Here is a 21,244-nt window from a genome sequence, read left to right as displayed (position 1 = left end):
GTAATCTCTACACGCCATGTGGGGCTTGAACTCACAACCCCGAGATCAAAAGTCATATGCTGTTCTGACCGAGCCAGCCAGACGCCCCTCGGTAATGCTTTTAAATCAGTTTGTCTTTATTAGTAACACCATAATCTATATCCAGTTGAAATATAGTATATAAATATTTGTAAGCTAGTATTATTTATTCAGACTGAAGGTAATGCTGAAGTAGATTCCTTGTAATAATTCCGTGGCCTCACAGAGGTTCACATTCCATGCATGGGTTGTGAATCACTCCTATAGATTGAGGTTAAGATGTGTGTTCAGAAAACGACCTATTCATGGATGGAAATTTTTAGGCTTATTTGAAATCAGTGGTATCAATAATTTTTGAAGGCAAGATAGAAGTATTTCACATTTCCATTTTAACCAAATCTTTAGATAAGCAGAATAAACAAAACAAATTCTTTAGAAATGAGACTTCTAACTTACTGTTGCTTTACTTATTCTGCTTAGTTCAAGTCAGAGCTAATAGTCTAATGTTCTTGAATGTCTTGACAAGCTTTTGCAGCAATCATGTATCCTTTTGCAGATATTTATGTGTGACCTATATTAGTATAGCAAAATGGGTGAACTTTTTCCATAGCTTCTTTGTGAAATTTCCAGTGATTGTGTAATATTGAGAAATTTCAGAAGATTCTTTGAATAGTAAAAAGCAAAAGATGTCATCCATGTGAGCTTAAAATTTAGAAACACAGAATATACATAAAACCGGTAGAGAAAGATTAAAGTGAACATAATATAATGGAGAAAGCTTTGGAGACTTTGGAGTCCGTATTCAAATAGCTTTAGGTTTAAAATCCAGAATCTCATTTGAACCTCAGAGCGATCCTGTGGAAACAGAAGATAGCGTAGGCAAGATCCCATTTACAGATAAGTAAACAAATAGCATATCAAAATTTCATTGGCCCAAGGACCCAGACAGAGCTGGTACATTGCAAAGCCAGAGTTTGAATCCATATGTTTTGACTCCATGCCTCCTCTTTTTACCTCCATAAGCCACAAAATCCAAAATCCTTACTTAGTTTGAGGGTCAAGCCATCACTAATAAGGGTCTAACCCATCTTTTTCAGCCTTTTCTCTCCCTCTTCCCACAAACCGTAGCTCCCACATTTGGCAGGTCCTGGCCAAGGATCACAGGTAAGGTGTCTGTTTGCTTTTGATGGCTTCCCATTTAGCTCCAGTTAAATTGTCTGTGTTCCTATCTGTTTATTCACAAAGTTTCTCCTGTCAGGAATATCCTGCCATCCCCCCAACTCCTTCTCTCACTCCTTGCTTAACTAGGACAAGAGGCCATCTGTCCAGAGAGAAAGACAAGAGGATTTGTGACTTTAGGAGAAAAGAGAAGGCTGCAAATATTGCTTTGGGCATTTATTTAAAAGGAAAGAGACGTGACCAAAGAGATGGACAAAAACATGGTTGAAGCTGGGCACTTATGCTCCGTGTTGCGGCTTGGCACACAGCTGTTTCTTCCTTCAGCTGCGCTGGGTGGAGGGGGGCTTCGGCCCAATGCCAGGGTCTCTTCATTTCCTTGGTTTCGTGCTGAGTCAGTCACTGGCTCTGGCTTTCTTCTCCTACCTATCTTTACCTGTTTCTTCTCTCTTCTTTCTAGTGTCAAATAAAAATCTCTTCCAAAAAAGTTGGTGTTCTCATTTTGTTTGGCTTCCTTGTTTACTGTGTTGGAGGAGGGGGAAGGAAAACGTTTTTCTTGGGCACAAAACCACACATACTTATCCAATATTTGAGTGAGAACTGTACACCATCCACTTTTGTAACAGCTGTTCTTTTAACTGGTGACAGGATGGGAAGAAAGCTTTAATCTGGTAGTGAGGAGAGCAGGTCAAGGAATATGCTCATTTGCCCCACCTTCTATTCCCCAGATTCTTGGCGTATTTAGCATCTCTTTCCCTGTGCTGTCTTCTTCTCTGTATGTGGCAATGTGAAAGGCAGCAAGCTACAGAGTCAGGCTAATCTTGCTGTAACTTTTTTTTTTTTTTAAGTTTCTGGTACAGGCTTACAAAGCTGTAGGAAGAAAAAATAAAGTTGGTATTACTGCCACACAACTTAGATACCCGATGTAATTCATTATTTGGTCCTTGTGACTCAGGAGGGAATGGAAAGGAAAGAAGGAAGGGGTTATATGAGTTGTATCTTATTGCTAACATTGCACTTGCGTCCTTTAGCAAATCTGACTGGTTTTGGTGGAGGACGCCAACCTTTGAGGTCTCTTTGCAGGAAAGTAGGGCAATCAAAGAAGAAATCAGTGCCACTCAAAAAGTTGCAGGTGGATTCTCCATGTGTAGCACCAAAGGCTGGCACAGTGTTAGGAGAGGGACACTCACTGAAGGTGGTTTCATGAGCGGAGGGAGGCCCAGAGGTCCAGGGAACTCCCTCATCATCGTTTCGATCATGTGTAAGATGGTAACTTGATCTGCGTGATCTCTTTGGACCTGAGAAAACGTGTGTCCAAAAGGATGCCTCCTGAACAGTGCCTCTTCCGTAGTTCTGCTAGGTCTTGAGTTGGGGAGAGAAAGATAAAAGGCACCAACTATCAAAAGTTCATTCTTAACACCCGATTGGAAAGGGGGAAAGCAGAGAGATTCTTTGCTCTAGCATAACTTGGAAGTCAAAGGTGGTAAGCGGTCATAGATTGCAATTTCGTTTTCAGAGTTTTTATTTATGAAGAAATGACATTTATTTTACTGACAGAGTAGCCTGACCATCTGAGGGAATTTAGATTCAGTAAAGAATTCGGTCTAAAGGGTCAGACTGCTTGATATTCACCAGTTTCCTCTTGAGAACTGTCACAGGCTTCCATTTGGCAACTCCTTGCCAAGGATCACAGATAAGGTCTTTTGCTATTTTGCAGTTAAGGGACTGGAGTAGGGAGTTCTAGGTGGTCCTCTTTCTGGAAACGGGAGGAGGCAATCTCAGAATGGGGAGGGTGGTAAAGGAGAGAGAGAGAAGGTGCTTAGCATATAGTAGGTAATTACTGAGAGCACACGGTTTTAGAGTGAGAAGGTCCTGTGTTAATTCCCATGAACCGGAGAAACAATCTCTTTGTGCCTGTTTCTTGATCAGGGAATGTTTGCCCGGAAGAATGAGATGAGGTTAGAATCCCCATATGTAAAACCTAACCCATCATATGAGTTTTCTTTTAAAAAAATTTATTAAGAGCTTACTATGTGCCTGGTACTGTGTTTGTTGGGGTAAATGAGACAAAAGTCCTTGCATTTATAGAGCTTACATTCCGGTGGCACATGAACTGTGGTAGTTATTGATTTGAGGAAAGCTTAAATAAAATGGAATTAGGAATGCCAAGGACAGGCAAAATCCTGCATCAGTGCTGATTATACAAAAATGTAATGACAAATCATGAGTTCCAGTCTCTGTTACCGAATAGGGAAATTTGTGATCTGCAGAGGACTCAGTTCCAAGTGTTTATATACTCTGCCCATCACCCATTGCCAAGGAGCTGCACTTCTACAACCCACCTCCAGACCCAGTCTGCCTCTTGCCTTGTTCTTCACCTAATAGGTAAATACCTCTTGCCTTTACTTGTAGCCTGCTGTTGGTCCAATGGGGAGAGGCAGCTGTATTTATTTATTTGCCTCTCCTACAAGCTTTCTTTCCTTACAGGTCTGACCTCCTATCCAGTGGAAAATGTGTTTCATCCATCTTCTTCTGGGTAATATGAAGTCTTGAGTCCCTTTGGACCAGTTTTGCCCTCGTGTTGGTTCGATGGTTTCCTGTGGACGGCCATGGCTTGAGCAGCATTTCAGTCTCCCACTCTAGTCTCCCTTTCCACCCATCACCTCCTGGAGGATACTCCAGGTGTCAAAGGTGTAGCACCCTCATTGTAGGTGCTTCAGGCTCTTCTGAACATACCTTGAAGGGCCAGCAGGCTAGTGGCCAGCATCACCCAGACCTTTTGCAGGAAGCCTGAACTGGGAGTGCCTTGACTGTGAGTGAACTCGAGGTGTCTTCTTTGCTTCAATCCTTTGACTGTGTAGTTCCCTGCCTCTGGTTCAAAAGAGAATCAGTGGATCAGGTGAGGGTTTCAGAAATCATTAATACCTCCTTTTGCATCATCTCAGGATGGTTGGGGTTTTTTTTTTGTTTTGGTTTTTTGTTGTTTGTTTGTTTTATCTCCAAGGATAGCTCTCAGCACAATTTATTCCCCAAATAAATATTTTTTAACATTTATGGGTAGTGATGATGATTTACTTAATTAAGCAGCAGTGAACTGATACAGAATCTACTGTGTGTCACATTAGGGATACAAACAGGCCTACCTTAAAGGAACTTTATTATTTTTTTTTCATGTTTATTTATTTTGAGAGAGAGAGAGAGAGCATGAGCAGGGGAGGGGCAGAGAGAGGGAGAGAGAAACCCAAGCAGGCTCTGTGCTGTCAGTGCACAGCCTTGATGCAGGGCTCCAACTCACAAACCATTGAGATCATGACCTGAGCCAAAATCAAGAGTCAGACTTTTTTTTTTTTTTAATTTTTTTTTTTTAACGTTTATTTATTTTTGAGACAGAGACAGAGCATGAATGGGGGAGGGGCAGAGAGAGAGGGAGACACAGAATCGGAAGCAGGCTCCAGGCTCTGAGCCATCAGCCCAGAGCCCGACGCGGGCCTCGAACTCACGGACCGCGACATCGTGACCTGAGCCGAAGTCAGACGCTCAGGCGACTGAGCCACCCAGGCGCCCCAGGAGTCAGACGTTTTTTAACTGAGCCACCCAGGCGCCCCTTGATTGTACCTTTTAAAATCTGTCTTATTTTCTTAAAAAATGTTTTAATGTTTGTTTATTTTTGAGAGAGAGAGAGGGAGACACAGAATCCGAAGCAGGCTCCAGGCCCTTAGCTGTCAGCACAGAGCCCGACACGGGGCTCGGGCTCATGAACCGTGAGATCATGACCTGAGCCAAAGTCAGACGCCTAACCGACTGAGCCACGCGAGCGCCCGAGTCTTGTTAGACAGCTAACATAGCTTAGTCACCTTGGACTTGATTGCCCCCAAATCTCATTTAAAAACTATCTTCTGGAGTGTGTCAAGCAGTTTAGCAGAAGTTAAAATCTTGGGCTTTAGAATAGATCTGGGTTTTTATCTACCATTTACTAGCTGAATGAACTTACCCAGATTAGCTTTGAGCCTGACTTTTCACGTGACAAGATTAGGTCCAACCTCAAAAAGGCCATGAAGATCGAAAGAATTGATCTATCATTCAGCGCAATGCCTGGCACACAGCACTCAGTAAATGGTAGACATTGTTTACAGACACTATGTTACCTGTCCAGCTTTGTTTCACCCTCCAAAAGGAACCTCATCTCTGCATTTGGTGAGCATCCATATGTGCTGACACTAATACTCAAATAAACCGAGAGGATGAGAAAGGCATTTTATCTCACAGCCATCACAAGTAGAAATGCTTAGGGTGTATTAGGAGAACGTGACTAGGTTATAGACTACATAGATTAGCTTATAAGGAGAAGGGCTTTTCTGCTCTGATTCAGTTCTGCAAGCTTAGCACTGTGCCTGTGGGATGCACAATCAACAGGACAAGTATGAGAAGAACGACAGAGGAGTTTCCACTAGTAAAAATCAGCTGGAACAGGATTCACATAAATGGTAGAATGAAATTGTATAGAGTGTCCAATACCAGGCAAAAGTGATTCAGACATCGTCCTGTAGACACTGGAAAGCCCTTAACACTCTGTGAATAGTGGTGTGGCATGTACAAATTAGCATTTTAGAAAGAGATCAGATGGCAATGTGGATTGAAGACATGGTATTTAGAGTTGATGGACTATTAGGTAACGGCTCGGTTCCAGGTCCAGAGGTAGGATGTGGGAGGAGAAATAAAGATGAACGAGACACACTCGGATTTCAAGGGGCTTGTCAGGAGACTTGGAATATTTTCAGTGTGAGATGATGAAGACTTGGAAAACCCCTTTGGGAAGAAAGGAATGAAAGTAGGAAAGAACTAGTAGTATTTAGTAACTGACTGGATGGGGAAGAGAAAAAAGGCACCAAGATTTCAACTGTAAATCATGGGCAGAACTAGGGTCTCAGGTTGAGTGTGAGGAGATGGCAAGCAGGACAGTTGTCAGTGAAAACATTAAATTGAAACTTAGGAAAGAAGTTAGAGCTGGAGAAATTGATTCATGGGTCGGTTTGCAGGGAGGTGCAGGTTAAAATCAGGAGGGTATGAGAACTTAGGAGAGAGCACAAAGATCGAAGAGGTGAGGAGTGAGTCTGAGGGAATGAATTCACACGTTTGAGAGGTGGGAGGAGGAAATAGTGACAGACGAAGAGAGAACAGACAGGTAGGAAACCTGGGAAGTACAGAGTCACAGAAGCTGATAGAGATTGGGAGTTTGGTAAGGCGGGGAATGGGAGGGCTGACTGGAAGCAGGGTCAGAGAGGAAGGTACCAGGAAGCAAGGAAGAAACTCTAAATTAGTCTAGACTGCAGTAGAAAATGTGGGTTAACTGCTAACCATAGGAGATGATGAAAGCATTTGTTAAAAGGTTCCAGGCTGGGTTTTTATTTGGGAGGGAAGTAATTTATTTCTATTTTTCTTAAAGTTAAAACATAAGATAGTACTTGAAAGTTCATAGAGCATAATAACAGTGTCCTTTAGTCTTCCTATGCTTATTCCCTAGAGACAACCACTGTCAACTCTGAGCTGTTTCATTCACGATATTCTGAAATAGTGTGCTTAATATTGCCACTTCTTGATGATAAAGTTTAGACGTTATTGATTTTCTGTTAAAGAAGATGAGGATATGTTTCTCTTAAACCTCTACCTCCTTCCCCATTTCTGCATCTTTCACAAATCATTATATTACACATTTTAGTTAAATTAATTTTTAGACGATCTGGTTTCTGTAAATGTTACCTATTACAGAGCCAAGTTGTGCGCCATGATTAGGCTTCCTTTTGTAAAATTTAGTGTTTTCCCTGGAGATAATGATGACTTTAATTTTTTTTAACCAGGCAAAATTTTCCATATCTGTGTCTTTAATCCTTCATCCAATCTATCACAGGCCTTCAGAAAGGAGACCTATCAATTCAATTTTTACCCACTATACATCTTCCAGAGTCCCCTTTCTCTTGTTCCTTTTGGACTAATTGCCTGTTTTGGCCCTTTTCCATTCCAGGGTTTCCTTATCTCTTTTCCCTATTAGAGTCCTTACTTTCCTGGATCCCATTTTATCCACTCTACCTATTTACTTTCCTGTTTTTTTTGAAGCAGACCTCTGGTGGTTTCTTAAGATCACATTGATGGCTTTTTTTTTCTTTTCCAGTCATTGCATGTCTGTCTTTATTCTTTCCTCACATTTGATTGGTAGTTTGGTTGGGTATACAATTCCAATTAGAACATAATTCTCGGGGTGCCTGGGTGACTCAGTCAGTGAAGCGTCCGACTTTTGGTTTCGGTTCAGATCATGATCTCACAGTTCATGAGTTCAAGCCCTGCCTCAGACTCTGTGCTGACAGCATGAAGCCTCCTTGGGATTCTCTCCCTCTCTTTCTACCCCTCCCCTGCTTGCTCTTTCTCTCTCTCAAAATAAATAAATTTTAAAAAGAACATAATTCTCAGTTTTGAAGACTTGCTCCTTTCGGAATATAGAAACACAGAGTCACGCACTGCGGGGTATATGAGGAAGTCATATATAAAGCTGAGGCTGGAGTAACCATATTTAGGTTTTGTCAAAGTAGTAACAGAATAGGGGAGTATGCACAAAATGAAGGAAATATGCAGAGATGAGAGGCCTTGCTGCCCCAGAGACATTGAGATCGTAACTCTTTTTAAGTTCTGTTGGATTTCTGGTGTCTGATTCCAGAAACAAAACTCATAAATGCCAGCTATGCTTCCTGTTTTATTATTTTTTTCCTTTTAACCTATGGCAGCCTGGGTGGGTTTCTGTTTCTTAAAACTAAGATCTTAAAACTAATGCTCTTAAGACAACCATCCGTTTCATCTAAAATCCATATCTATCACAGCCTGAAGGCTCAGTGCCTATATTTAGAAATAGAACCACATTTGTGAGAGATCTCTGAATCAGAACGAAGAAGCCTAAATTCCAGACCTCTATCTGCTTCTACTGGCACTGGTCAGTGAGACAAATTGAACAATTTGCTTTACCTTCTTGTGACTCAGTCTCAGCGTCAGTCAAAATTGAATGGCTTACCTCAGTAAGATTTTTAAAATTAAAGACAAAATGAGACCACTTTTGTATCCATGCTTTGAGGAGAGGTGGCATTTGCTGGTGGGACTGGTGGGAAATGACTGAGTCATGGGAAAGACTCTTCCCCCAAGGAGACTCCTACCCAGGACCCGAAGTAACTACTTCTGGCTCCAGCCGCCGACCCTGCTTACTATCTCATCTGGTAGCATTTGGGAGATCAGAGCTTACCTGTGACTAAAACAGAGAAAAAGTGGCCCTGAAGGCGCATATCTGGCCTCTGGCTTGTGGCACAACACTGGTAGGTCCCGCTGTCTGATGGTGTGGCATGGTTTATGGTGAACACCAACTGAGATGATCTTTCGCTGATGCCATCTTCCCTGGGATCCCGTCGAAGCCTCAGTTGCCGCAGGCTGGTCTCAGGGAAACAGCCCGAAGACTTGTCCTTGCACAAAAACACTATAGCACCCTCAGCCTCTTCTTTTGTATGCCGCAAAGTACAGATCAAGCTTAATTGCTTTCCATCCTGGGAAAATGAGCTGAGGATGTGCAAGCACCCTGGAAGGGGAAGGGGGAGGAATTAGGCCCAGGAGGCCGGTATACATGGCCGACTAATTCATTCACAGAGAAATGTTGAGCAGACGTGGAGGCTAACAGACATTAAATACCACCCCTTAGACGAGTAGTCTACAGCCTATACCCCTATCTGAGGGAGACCTGCAATCCCAGTTATTCATTAATTCAGAAATGACTTCTATTTTATTTCTACTCTCCAAATGGAACTTGCATAGGACCTTTACTAAAAGTACTTTTGTATACATCTAATCCTCGGTATAGCCCTAGACACGTGTTGTTCCCATTTTATAAACTGAGGTACATGGGGGTTAAATGGGTTATATACTTGACACATATTGTAGTATCTGAGTCTCAAACCCGGGATTCATAAAGTTGGAAATGTGTAAGATGCTGAAAGAATCTTCGATTGAGGTCCAGATTACCAGGCTCTCAGCAACACACAGGGGCAGAATGTCTGATGGGGTGGGCAACAGTATTCGTTTTAACAAAAAACATGAAACTATGTTTTTGCCCTTTCACTAGTGTCAAGAGGCAGTGGGTTCTTTTCTTCCCCACCAGAGAAAAAAATCTTGGGATCCATCCCTTCTCACGAGTATGGGATTTTCCCTGATGGCTGTCTCTGCTCTGGGGATCTGGGGGTGGGCTGTCCTCACCACCAAGTCGGATGTCCACCATTGCCAGCAGAATGGCCAGGACCAAGCAGCCTCTGCCAGGTGCCATCAGGGTCTGGCACGTTGTCAGCAGCTGCAGAAACTCAAAGCAAACGTTGGCTCCAGTGATGTCCTTGGCCTCGATTTCCTGAAAGCACATGGGGATTCCTAGACAAGGCCTTCCAGGCTCCAAGACCATCTCCCTGTTCCAGGGACTAGCTTAAGTTGGCTTAAGTCAGGTGGAGGAAGGCTTGGGCATGAGGGTCCAGCTGGCTGGGAAATGAGATAGTTTATCAAGTGAGGTATGCTGGAGAGGAGAGAGGACAAAAGAGGTAAGACACCTATACAGGGAGACACTAAAGGCTCTATTGTCAGAATACTTTTTTCTAAATTAAGTTGGATTACTGGGTCAACGAATATGAACGTTAAAATTTTTTCTGCTGGACGCCTGGGTGGCTGAGTCGGTTGAGCGTCCGACTTCAGCTCAGGTCATGATCTCACGGTCTGTGAGTTCGAGCCCCGTGTCAGGCTCTGTGCTGACAGCTCAGAGCCTGGAGCCTGCTTTGGATTCTGTGTCTCTCTCTCTCTCTGCCCCTCCCCTGCTCATGCTCTGTCGTCTCTTTCTCTCTCTCTGTAAAAAATAAACATTAAAAAAATTTTTTTTTAACTTTTTTTTCTGCTATATATTACCAGATTGCTCTCCAAAGATATGGTTGAAACTCAGATGTTCAAGAATGTGCTTGTCAGCACTGGATACTGTCATATTTTTTCCAATTTGATGAATTGGATCAATTTGAGATCTAAAAAGTTAGATCTCACTGTTGTTTTATTTTGCATTTCCATATCTAGTGAGGGGGAGGATCTCTTCATACATTTATTGGTCAATAGTATTTCCTCTTCTATGAATTGCCTGTTCATTTTTTCTGCATGTTTTCAAAATCACCTTTTTAAAAAATCAGTTTTTTCTCTGTTAGAGATAGTAACCTGACTTTTTTGTTTTAACAAATATTTTCTCCCAATTCATTGTTTATCTTCTGATATGATGTTTCTTTCCATCAGGAAAATTCACGTTTGTGTGTAGTTAAATACATTGCATCTATCTTTTAAGTCCTCTGTTTCCTGTATTAAGAAGTTTCCCTCAGGTTGGACTTACAGTTTTCTTCCAATATTTTTATTGTTTTACCGTTTATATCCTCTCATCCTAGCTAAGAAAAAGTATCCTCATGTCAAAAAACCCCAAACTGAACCAAAACAGTATATTGCGAAAAATTTCAGAAATGAAATTGAGGACAAGGAACAAGCCACTGTAACTGTAGGGGTCCGTGACATCATGACCTGAGCTGAAGTAGGACGCTTAACTGAGCCACCCAGGTGCCCCCTATGCATTGAATCATTTTAATTTTCACAGATACCATTACCTCCTCTTTTCAGGTAAAGATACTTTGCATTTCTTTCCTTCAGAGTGTTTCTTAAATTTTCCTAAACCTAGAAAACTTGGTGCCACTCTGATCCCAACTCTTGATGATTCTGTGCTCTCGGGCTTGTCTCAGGGCCTCACCTGGCCCGTTCCCTCACCTGTATAATGAGGTGGCTGTCTACTTCAAAATATTGAAAAACAAGCCTCAGCAACACAGATCTGAATGTGGCATTCTCCCCAGTTAAAAGATCTCAGTGACTCCACACAGTTGATATTTATCATTCTTCTGGCTACCCAGTAGTATCTTCTGGTGGAACCAGCCTCCCTCTCTTTTCTCCTCTCAGTAACTTCCTGTGAGTTCTCATAGAAAGTAGAGCTCCGATGCTCTCTTCAGGAGCCCAAAGGACCAGATACGCTTTCTTCCTACCCTCCGAAAGCTGGGGTTGGGCCAATGAGGTGTTCCCATCAGGCATTTGGGTCCTGAGGACATGCTGCAAAGATGAGGTAGAGGTAGAATGACACTCCCTGGTGGGATTCCTTCCTAGTCTGGTGCTTCCTCCTCCCACCCCTGAATCACCATCCTAGCCGACCCAAGATACAATTCACTGAATACCCTAAGCTATTTCAAACCTGCAGATTTCTGCCCATTTTGTCTACTCTTTCGGAGATGCCTTCGGAGATGTCTCTGCCTGAGAAACTCTTTTTTTCATTTCATTTTTTTTAAAAATATTTATTCATTTTTGAGAGAAGAGTACAAGTGGGGAGGGGCAGAGAGGGAGACACAGAATCTGAAGCAGGCTCCAGGCCCTGGTCAGCTCAAACTCATGAACCATGAGATCATGACCTGAGCTGAAGTTGGATGCCCAAATGACTGAGCCACCCAGATGCCCCTCTTTTTTTTTTTTTAATTAAAAAAAAAAAGTTTATTTATTTATTTTGAGAGACAGAGAGGAAGAGAGAGAATCCCAAGCAGGCTCCACACTGTCAGTGCAGAGCCTGATCTCACAAACCATGAGCTCATGACCTGAGCCAAAACCAAAAGTCAGATGCTCAACTGACTGAGTCACCCAGCTGCCCCTCTGCCTGATAAACTCTTAATCATCCTTTAAATTCCAGCTTATAGCCCTATAAGGGGAAACCACAATAAAATAAAATGAAAATAAACTAATGGAATAAAGGAAAAATGGAGGAAAGTGAAAATTAGGAATAAGAAAGAAGAAAAAAAATCATAAATGTAATTGGAACTAAAAATGAAAAGGGATATTTTTGTATTACCTTAAGCTGAAGAGTTAGAAAATCTGGTTGAAATAAATAATTTTCTATGAAAATACAAATGGCCAAATTGACTCAAAAAAATAGAGGAAACCTAAAGGGCCCAATGACCATGGAAGAAACAGAAAATTATTTGGTACTATCTTTCCAGAAAGCACTACTTTGGATAGTTTATAAATAAATTCTTTGAGATATTTTGAGGTTGTTCAAACTGATAGCATAGAAAAAGAAGGAAATCTCACTTCTTGTTACTAACACCAAAACATTAAAGCCTAAAGAAGACTGCAGACCAATCTGACTTATATGAACATTCGTGTAAAATCCTAAATAAAACGTTAGCAAATCAATCAAGCAGGATATTAAAAATGTAACACACCATGACAAATGGAGTGGAATTTATCTTAGAAATTCTTGGATGATTCAATATTAGGAAATCTATTAATATCAGTTACTATGTTAATAAATCAAAGAAGAAAGTCAATATTCTGATAAAATCTCATATTCATTCCCATGAAAACTCTAAGGAAAATGGTGACAGTTGAGTATTATTCAACATAATGGAGAAATATATATCTCAAATAAAATTCTAGAATCATATTTAATGGTAAAATATAAGATCATTTCTATTAAGATTAGGAGAAAGGCAAAGGTGCTTCCTATTACCTTTATTATTTTCTATTTTTCTGGGAACATTAGTCATTGCATTTAGACAAGAGAATAAAGTTAAGGGTATAAATACTGGAAATCTTGAGGCAAAATATTTCCACTTGATGTAACTTTTTTTTTTAATGTTTATTTTTGAGAGAGAGAGAGAGAGAGAGAGAGAGAGACAGTATGAGCAGGGGAGGGGCAGAGAGAGCTACACAGAATCTGAAGCAGGCTCCAGGCTCTGAGATGTCAGCACAGAACCCGATGCAGGACTCAAACCCACAAACTGGGAGATCATGACTTGAGCCAAAGTCAGACACTCGACTGACTGAGCCACCCAGGCACCCCTGATGTGACTTGCATTTGGAAAACCCAAGAGAATTAAGAATATTAGAAACAATGAAAGAATATTAGAAACAACAGATATTCAGGGAATATCTGAATAGGCAGTTCACAAAATAAGAAATGTAATGAAAAGTTGTTCAGTCTTAATAGGGAAGTGCAAAGTTTTAAAAGTTCAGAGTCCAGGGGCACCTGGGTGGCTCAGTCGGCTGAGCATCCGACTTCAGCTCGGGTCATGATCTCACGGTCTGTGGGTTCGAGCCCTGCATCGGGCTCTGTGCTGACAGCTCAGAGCCTGGAGCCTGCTTCGAATTCTGTGTCTCCCTCTCTCTCTGCCCCTCCCCCACTCATGCTCTGTCTCTCTCTGTGTCAAAAATAAACATTAAAAAAAATTAAAAAAAAAAAGTTCAGAGTCCAGAATTTCAGAATTACCACCCAACAGATGAGCACAAATGAAAATGATCAATAAATCCAATTCAGGGTGCCTGGGTGGCTCAGTCCGTTGAACTTCCGACTCTGGCTCAGGTCGTGAGCTTGTGGTTCGTGAGTTTGAGCCCCGCATTGGGCTTTCTGCTGTCAGCACAGAGCCCACTTTGGATCCTCTGTCCCCCTTCTCTCTCTGCCCCTCCCCCACTCATGTGCATGCACACGCTCTCTCTCTCTCTCTCTCTCTCTCTCTCAAAAATAGATAACCATTAAAAAAAAATAAATCTGATTCTACTGAGAGTCTTAGGAAATACGTACAATAGTTCACCCTGGGTGAAAATATACCCTGTATTTTGGCTCTGCTTATAGAAATAAAAACATGAGTGTGATGGAATATATGTTTAAGGATATTTGCTGCAACAGTATTTACAATGCCAAAAAACTAGAAAAAAGGTAAACACCCATCGGTCAGAGAATGGTTGAATAAATTATAGCATATCCATAGTATAGAGTATTATGTATTTATAATTTACATAAAATAATAAGATAAACATATAACATAAATAAAATTTAATCAGATACTCACAAAATAAATACATAAAATTATAAATATTTCCTGGATACAACTGCTAGTCAGAAAATATGATAGAAGTAGAAATGCCACTCATAGCAACAACAACAAAAATCCCATAAAATTCCCAGGAATTTAAAATGTAGCAAGATTGTATTAGGATCTATAGGATAAAAACTGTGAAGTGCTGTTAGCAAAAGAAAATCTAAATAAAGACAATTGTTGATTTTCTCTATACTTCTCTATTAATGTGCCACGATCCTAATAAAATCCCAGTGGTCTGGCCCCCAGTGCTGTTGCCCTAGCCCTGACCTCTTGTTCCCTGTCCTGTGTTGTTATACTTTCATGCTGTTCTATGTCTTCATCAGAATGTCTGGCTGACTCTTGAAGCAAAACATTGAAACATTTAGTGACATGCTTTTGTGTCTAGCTACAAAGTAACATCTGATTTGAAAAGGAAGATAAAGAAGGATTGCAATTACTCTTTTAGCCTAGGTTTGTAGTTAAAAGCATAGACTCTGGAGGCATCTAGGTGGCTCAGTCAGTTAGGCGTCCGACTTTGGCTCAGGTCATGATCTCACAGTTTGTGGGTTCAAGCCCCGCATCAGGCTCTGTGCTAACAGCTCAAAGCCTGGAGCCTGTGTTGGATTCTGTGTGTGTCTCTCTCTGCACCTCCACCCCACTCACGCGCTGTCTCTTTCTCTCTCAAAAATAAATAAACATTAAAAAAAAAAAATGCATGGGCTCTGGGGCCAGACTGCTTATGTCTAAGACCGGATCCAAAACTTACTAGTTGTGTGACAGGCAAGTTTCTTAGGCTCCTGGGACAGGAACTGTGCTCAGCCCTTAATAAATAAATGGGCATATTTGACAAACACTGAACACCTCTGATGTGTCAGGCACCATAGAGCACAGAGAGATCATTCAAACCGAGGCAGACTGTCCTAGTGGTTCTATGCAGCCTTTAGTCAGAAGGACAGGTCTATAATCTGGCTTTGACACTTACTAGCTAGCTGTGTGATGTTAGGCAAGTTTCTTAACCTCTCTGAAAAACAGCTTACTGAGCTATAAAATGGTGCTAATATTCTCTTCCCAGGGCTGTTGTTGGGGTTAAAGGAGGCAACCATGTAAACTAGTTACCTGGTATAATGCCAGTATAGTGGCTGGCATAGAGTAAGGGCTCAGTAAATGTTAGCTATGATTATTTTTATGCTTCCTCATATTGGGGGCAATTTACAGTGTCCCATGCAACATCCACATACACAATTATGTGTACACAATTATACACAGCTATTATGGTTATTTAAAAATCTGTCACTTTTACTAAGCATATGGAAGCTTAGAGAGGCACTGTGAGTAGCTTAAAATCACCGCTTCTAAGTAAAGGAGCTAGGATTCTAATTCCCAAGGTATGTGAGTCTTTCTCATGTCCTTTGTCCCTCTTCTCACAGCTATCTAGCCATTCAGGAACAGCTGCAATCCAAGGAGGGCTTTGATGACAATAATAAGGTCATAAAGTATATCAAGGAATAGGAAAAGAGAAATTCTGAACGAGGGGTCTGGAAAGGCTGCAAGAAGGGAGTGCAGTTAGGCCTTGACAGATGGTTGCTGACTTTGGGGAGCCGGTGGTGAGGGCTGGGGAGATTTGGCCTCCAATCCGGGCTCTGCATTAGCTGTGAGATGTTGAGAAGGTCATGTTCCTTCTCTAGGCGTGTTTCCTGAGGGACTGGTGCAGTGGGATGGGAGGGGGCAGGGTAGGGACTGCTTCCAAGAAGAGAGCTGCAGACTGGCGGGCCGGCTGGCAGGCGCCAGGCTTTTCCCTGTGGCTGGGCCTCGCGGTGCCTAGGGCCGAGCTGGAGCAGAGAGTGTAAGTCTATCGTCGGCGGTTCAAGAGGGCCGGGACGGGTGGGGGCCATGGGGGAAAGGATGCTCTTGGTGTAGGTGACCTTGGTGCCCGGAGGAGGGGGGGGACCCCGGCGTGACGCGGGCAGGGCCCGGCGGGGTAGGCACAGCCGCTTCTGCACTCTGACCGCTAGAGGGCGCTGCTTTCCAGATGGAACAGGGAAGGCCCGTGAGCCGCTGGGGCGCGAGGCAGGGCGTGCTGCCACCCGCGGAAACCCTGAACTACTGGGAGAGGTGTAGGGGGTGCAAGGTCGCGTCCGGTGGGTCCTGGGGGCGCAGCCTGTGCTAGAACAGCAACTGGCCCTCCACAGCGGGAAGAGATGGTGGACAGGGAAATGGGACTCTCTGGGCAAGCCCCGGAATCGGCAAGGGTGACAGGTGAGGATGGCATCCTCAACTTTCAGCCTTCCCTGGGCCCCCTGAACTATGCTGGCTGCCCAGGGCCTGTGGATGCGGAGGATGCGCCTCCGGAGGTAAGCACCCTCCTGGCCCCCGGCCTTGTAAGGTGGGGGCACGTGAAGTCCCAGATTCCAATCCAAGCTTCCTGTGGCCTCCGGCGCGTTACTAACCTTGCCCAGCCGCCCATTCCTCTTGTGTTTAAAACTCCTTTCTGCGAAATGTTGCGATAATTAAGTGATACATGAATCTGTGCCCGAGGTTTTCTGGGGCGTGGGGACTGTCGCTGGTGGGGACACGACGGTAAGGAAGAGGCTCTTCTCTTTGCTGCTAAAGCCCAGATCTGACCTCTCAGGGGGGCTGGAAGGTTAGCAATCAGCCTCACAATACTTGTTTGCAACTCTCCCATGAAGCTGAGAATGATGCCCCCAGACCCAGAGATGGGATTTCATTCGCCTCAACCCCGACTTCCTTAAACTAGAAACAGATTAGTAAATACACTGAGGTTAGCATATTAGGAGGCCCTGGAGCAGTTGCCTGCTTTCTCAGGCTTGTGGCTCTTAACCTCCTGGGCACACCCAGCCAGTAACCATCAGTAACCATCATAACTTCATAGTAGTGATGAGCGTAGGCAACATTTTGAGAAATCCATGACAATTGTAATGAGATGTGAAAATATTTCTGATTTCTGTTGATGGCAAATTCTGTCGAGGCTCGTTGCCGACATTCATAATCGAAGCAAAGGCTAACTTTCAGCTAGAGACTGGTGGAAATAAATAATGTTTCTCCCAGATTCAGGAATCCCATGAATGGACCCCCCCAGTTAAGAATTCCTGTAGAACAGGCTCCTCATTTTGCCGTTAGGGAAACTGAGGCAATCAGCTCTCCTGATTTCGAAGTGAAATGTCTTCCACTAAAGTGCATAACTCTGGAACTTGGAGGAAAAATATTTATTTATTTAATTTGAGAGAGAGAGAGAGAGAGAGAGAGAGAGCTCAAGCAGGGGAGAGGGTCAGAAGAAGAGACAGAGAGAGAGAGAGAGAGAGAGAGAGAAAGAGAATCTTCAGCAGGCTCCATACTCAGCATGGACCCAGACTCAACTTGAGCCCACGGCCCTGGGATCATGACCTGAGCAGAAATCAAGAGTTTGATGCTTACCGACTGAGCCACCCAGGAGCCCGAAGGGAAACTGTTTCTAAACCATTATTTTCACCCTGGAATTCCCAAGTTGACTCTCCAAAACATGCCAGTTGGCCTGAAGCCCCCTCCTGTTGGTGTTACCCCCAGAGCAAACATCTGCAGTGTGAAGTTCCCTCCGGGGTGCCTTACAGGACCAAGGAGCCCAGAGGCTTGTCCTAGGCCAGGCTTTGAGGGATTCGGAGGAGAGTTGATCCAAAACTTGGTAACTTCCTCTAGTAACCACCTCCTTTTTCTTGGTGAGAACGACCCTTTGTCACTCATCACCTGTGAGCACTGAACAAAAGACAGTGGCCTAGAGGCTCCAGGACCACAGGAGAGGCTCCCTCACGTATAGTTGCTTCAAGGAGCTCGCCCAGATTTCCCTGCCATGAACACACATTACGGTTCTTTCTCACTTGTGGTGCCAGAATGGGGCCCGTACCCCTGAAAGCCTGCAGGGGAAGGGTGAGCATGGTGGCCTAGCTGGCACCGAGTAACACTTCTGTTTCCCAGGCTCCTGAGGGTAAAGGACATTTCAATAATCAGGGTTTCTCAGAGACCTCACCAGGAGCCTGTCCTTACGTGAGCAATTCTGTCAACTGTCCCATCCCTGCTCCTGGACCCTAGGTCCCCAGCGGGCCTTATTACCTCGGACTGATGTCCTTCTTTCTTGCTTGTAGGCCGGGGGCTCTGGTGAAGGCACTTTGATGGAGCCTCAGCCCCTGACTTGCTCCTCGGGCGTCTCCCACTTCCGTCACTGCTCACACCTTCACGGCTGGTATATATGGTCTTTGAAAACCACAGCATGGGTTTTTGTAGCAGGCAGGGGTCGGCCTACTTCTCTCTCCTCCACCCCCACTGTGCCTTTTTTTTCTCTACCACCCCATCCTCTGCTCCTTTCTCCTTTTCCTCTTCCTTTCTTTGTGTGTTAGGGACAGACTCTAACTGTCTGCTGAGAGGGCTGAGAAAAAGTGCTCTTGGAAATTGCTTTCTTCACATTCGGGGACAAAGGTTTTTCACTCGGTGATTCAGAATAAAGACAAGACGGGTAATAGAATGACTAGGAGATGTAAGGACAGCCACGTGCTGTCACGTATAAAGAAGAGTAGCAAGTCTTCCTGAGAGACTTAAAGACATAACAGAGTAGGGGCACCTGGATGGCTCAGTCGGTTGAGCGTCTGACTCTCGATTTTGGTTCAGGTCATGGTCCCAGGGTTGTGGGGTCGGACCCTGCGTTGGGCTCCGCACTGAGCATGGAGCCTGCTTGGGACTCTATCTCTCCCCTTTGCCTCTGCCCCCTCCCCCTCTCACACACTCTCTCAATCTCTCTCTCTCTAAAAAAAAAAAAAAAAAAAAGGACTGGGCAGAGTAGAGAGCAGCTCCAGGTTGAAGGGGGAGAAGGAGGGTGGAGCTATGAGGGACGCTGGGGCAGGCACTGGAGACAGGGAGCGGGGCAGCCCAAACAGTCCTGTACGTACCGGTGAGCAGGTGGGTGGCTGACCTATGACCCCTCGAGCCATTTCCATTCTGCTCTGTTCTGTTCCTTCTTGGTCACTGGTGGCTGGGGGGATTGCTGGGATTACTCCTAAACTCTAGTGTTGTGCACCTTGGTGGGAAGAGCACCGATCTGAGTGAGAGTGAGAGCTTTGGGTCCTAACTTCTGCAAGGCTGGGCCAGGCTCCACGCCAGGGGGCACCCAGAGCAGCAGGAAGCCCCGTGGTTCTGCAACAAACACCCAGCATGATTGCTAACCAATGGCAGGCTCCCCAGGAGCCCAAGAGGTGTCATCAGAAGTGGGGTTGGGGAAATTTTTCATGACTGATCTAGAGTCACTCTCACCCGTGTGCGGCCAGGGAGTTCCTGGTCTGGGGCCCTCTGTGGTCCCCAGTAGAGTGCTCTGGGGTCTGAGGTCCTTTAAGGAGGCCCCACCAAAGTCATCGTGTTGTCAGGTGGACAGCCATCAGTTCTGTCTCCTGATTCTGCTACACTGCTCAGCTTTCACAACACAATGTGCTGGTTCCTGGGGGATGGAAACCAGCGTCGGGCGTTGGGGTGGGGGGGGAGGCCTTTGCTCCCATCTACGGTCTCTCACCGCCACCCGGGGCACAGGGTGGTCCACCGCAGCCCAGAGGATGCCTGGCTCCACGGATGTGAACTGCTGAATGGGGCCAGGGGTTTGCTAACCCAATCCCCACAGCAGTGGTCGCATTCGTGACTTCTCTGTTCCTTCAAATGGAGATTTGTCCATGCTTGTCTCTGTGGATACTCAGAAGGCTGGCCATGACAGCCTTCAGCCTGTCTCATCGGCCGGGAGGCTGTGCAACAGTGAGGAGGATGTTGAGGGTAAGAGGAGCTGAAGGTGAGAAAGCCGTGGATATGCGAGCTTGGGGCCCCACGGAGCACTGGCGGACACTCATGTGTTCGCACTTAGTTGCAAACCCCGCCACTAAGTTGCACTTAGTTGCAAACCCCTCCACGTTCTGCAAAGAGCTCAGGCGTGAAACTGAACGGCAGAGGACTGCTCTCGCACCAGTCAGGGAGCGTCTGTCCATCGTGCAGACACTTGCGTACGTGATTTCCTTCAAGGGCTGCTTCTGCTCCCTCCTCACTGATGCTGTTGTGTCCTGGGCACCGTGGGGTTGGCATGACCGAGCCCCGGCTGGCCCGTTCTCCAGCAGAGCGCGCTTTGTTGGGTCTATGTGGTGTGTGGGACGAGGCAGAATGTGCCCGGTGCTGTAAGCGCCCCAGAAGTGGGAGAAAACCCAGGAAGAAGAGACAGAAGGGAAGAAGAAATGGAAACGGCCCCCGTGCCAGACAGGTGCGTTAGTGGACAAAGTGACATTTGAATTGAACTTTTAAAGAAGGTAGGATTTCAAAAGGCAGGGGAAGCATTTTTCAGATGTGAGAATGATAGGAACATACAAGGTGTAGGGGCACAGCGGGCTTGTTGAGAAACCAAGGAGGTGACGGAAATGGCTGGAGTGTAGGCTGCCTGCTGCCGGTGGCTTCAGGGACAGCCCCTGGCCCACAGCCTCCCAAGTATTTATCCTGTCAGCCTTTGGATATGTAAGGTTCCTGAGGCCAATTACACAATGTAGCAACTGACACAATGTTTTCCAGGTATTACTAGTAAGTGCTCAACATGAAAAGAAGATCCGGTTGGGTGTTAAATCATATCCCACTTCTGCAGCATCGTGAGGCCTGGCCTGGACCCTGGCAGGGTGCAGAAACTTGGATGCCAGGGGTTCTCAAACTTGAGTGCGTGTTCAAGTCACCGGGTGATTGTTAAAATACAGATGGCTGGGCCCTGCCACGGAGTTTCTGATTCAGTGGGTTTGCAGTGGGCTTCAAGAGTATGTGCCCCTAACAAGTCCCTGCCGCTGCTGAATCGCTCCTTGCAGACTCTTCTGTGCAATACCTCTTGCATCGTCTGCTTTCGTCTCCCTCGTGCTGTGTAGCTCACTGCCACCCAGAGCACCCACTTGGTACTCTTTGTTGCACACGTCCAGTTTAAAAATTCATTCTCGGGGCGCCTGGGTGGCTCAGTCGGTTGAGCGTCCGATTTCGGCCCAGGTCATGATCTCGCGATTCGTGAGTTCGAGCCCCGCGTGGGGCTCTGTGCT

General features: G+C 44.8%; 1 protein-coding gene across 3 annotated transcripts; it reads right to left on the bottom strand.

The window, feature by feature from the left end:
- Positions 1-1,398: 1,398 nt before the first annotated feature.
- CD160 (CD160 molecule) lies at positions 1,399-19,251 on the bottom strand. Of its 3 annotated transcripts, none has more exons than XM_053214722.1 (4): positions 19,100-19,251; positions 9,472-9,616; positions 8,474-8,800; positions 1,399-4,065 (listed from the first exon to the last, which is right to left on the bottom strand). In XM_053214722.1, exons 1-4 carry the CDS (start codon positions 19,145-19,147, stop codon positions 3,911-3,913), a joined length of 675 nt encoding a protein of 224 aa, XP_053070697.1. In that variant the 5' UTR covers positions 19,148-19,251; the 3' UTR covers positions 1,399-3,910. The 3 variants fall into 3 exon arrangements, with proteins under 3 accessions (XP_053070697.1, XP_026907295.2, XP_053070696.1); XM_027051494.2 differs by lacking the exon at positions 19,100-19,251 and having other exon boundaries at positions 1,399-2,064; positions 3,931-4,065; positions 9,472-10,096; XM_053214721.1 differs by lacking the exon at positions 19,100-19,251 and having other exon boundaries at positions 9,472-10,098.
- Positions 19,252-21,244: the final 1,993 nt, after the last annotated feature.

Source organism: Acinonyx jubatus, chromosome C1 (genome assembly GCF_027475565.1).
Source record: "Acinonyx jubatus isolate Ajub_Pintada_27869175 chromosome C1, VMU_Ajub_asm_v1.0, whole genome shotgun sequence".
In the NCBI taxonomy this organism is placed as follows: domain Eukaryota; kingdom Metazoa; phylum Chordata; class Mammalia; order Carnivora; family Felidae; genus Acinonyx; species Acinonyx jubatus.
Note: the sequence above shows the minus strand (reverse complement) of the source record. Positions and strands in the feature narration are given on the sequence as shown.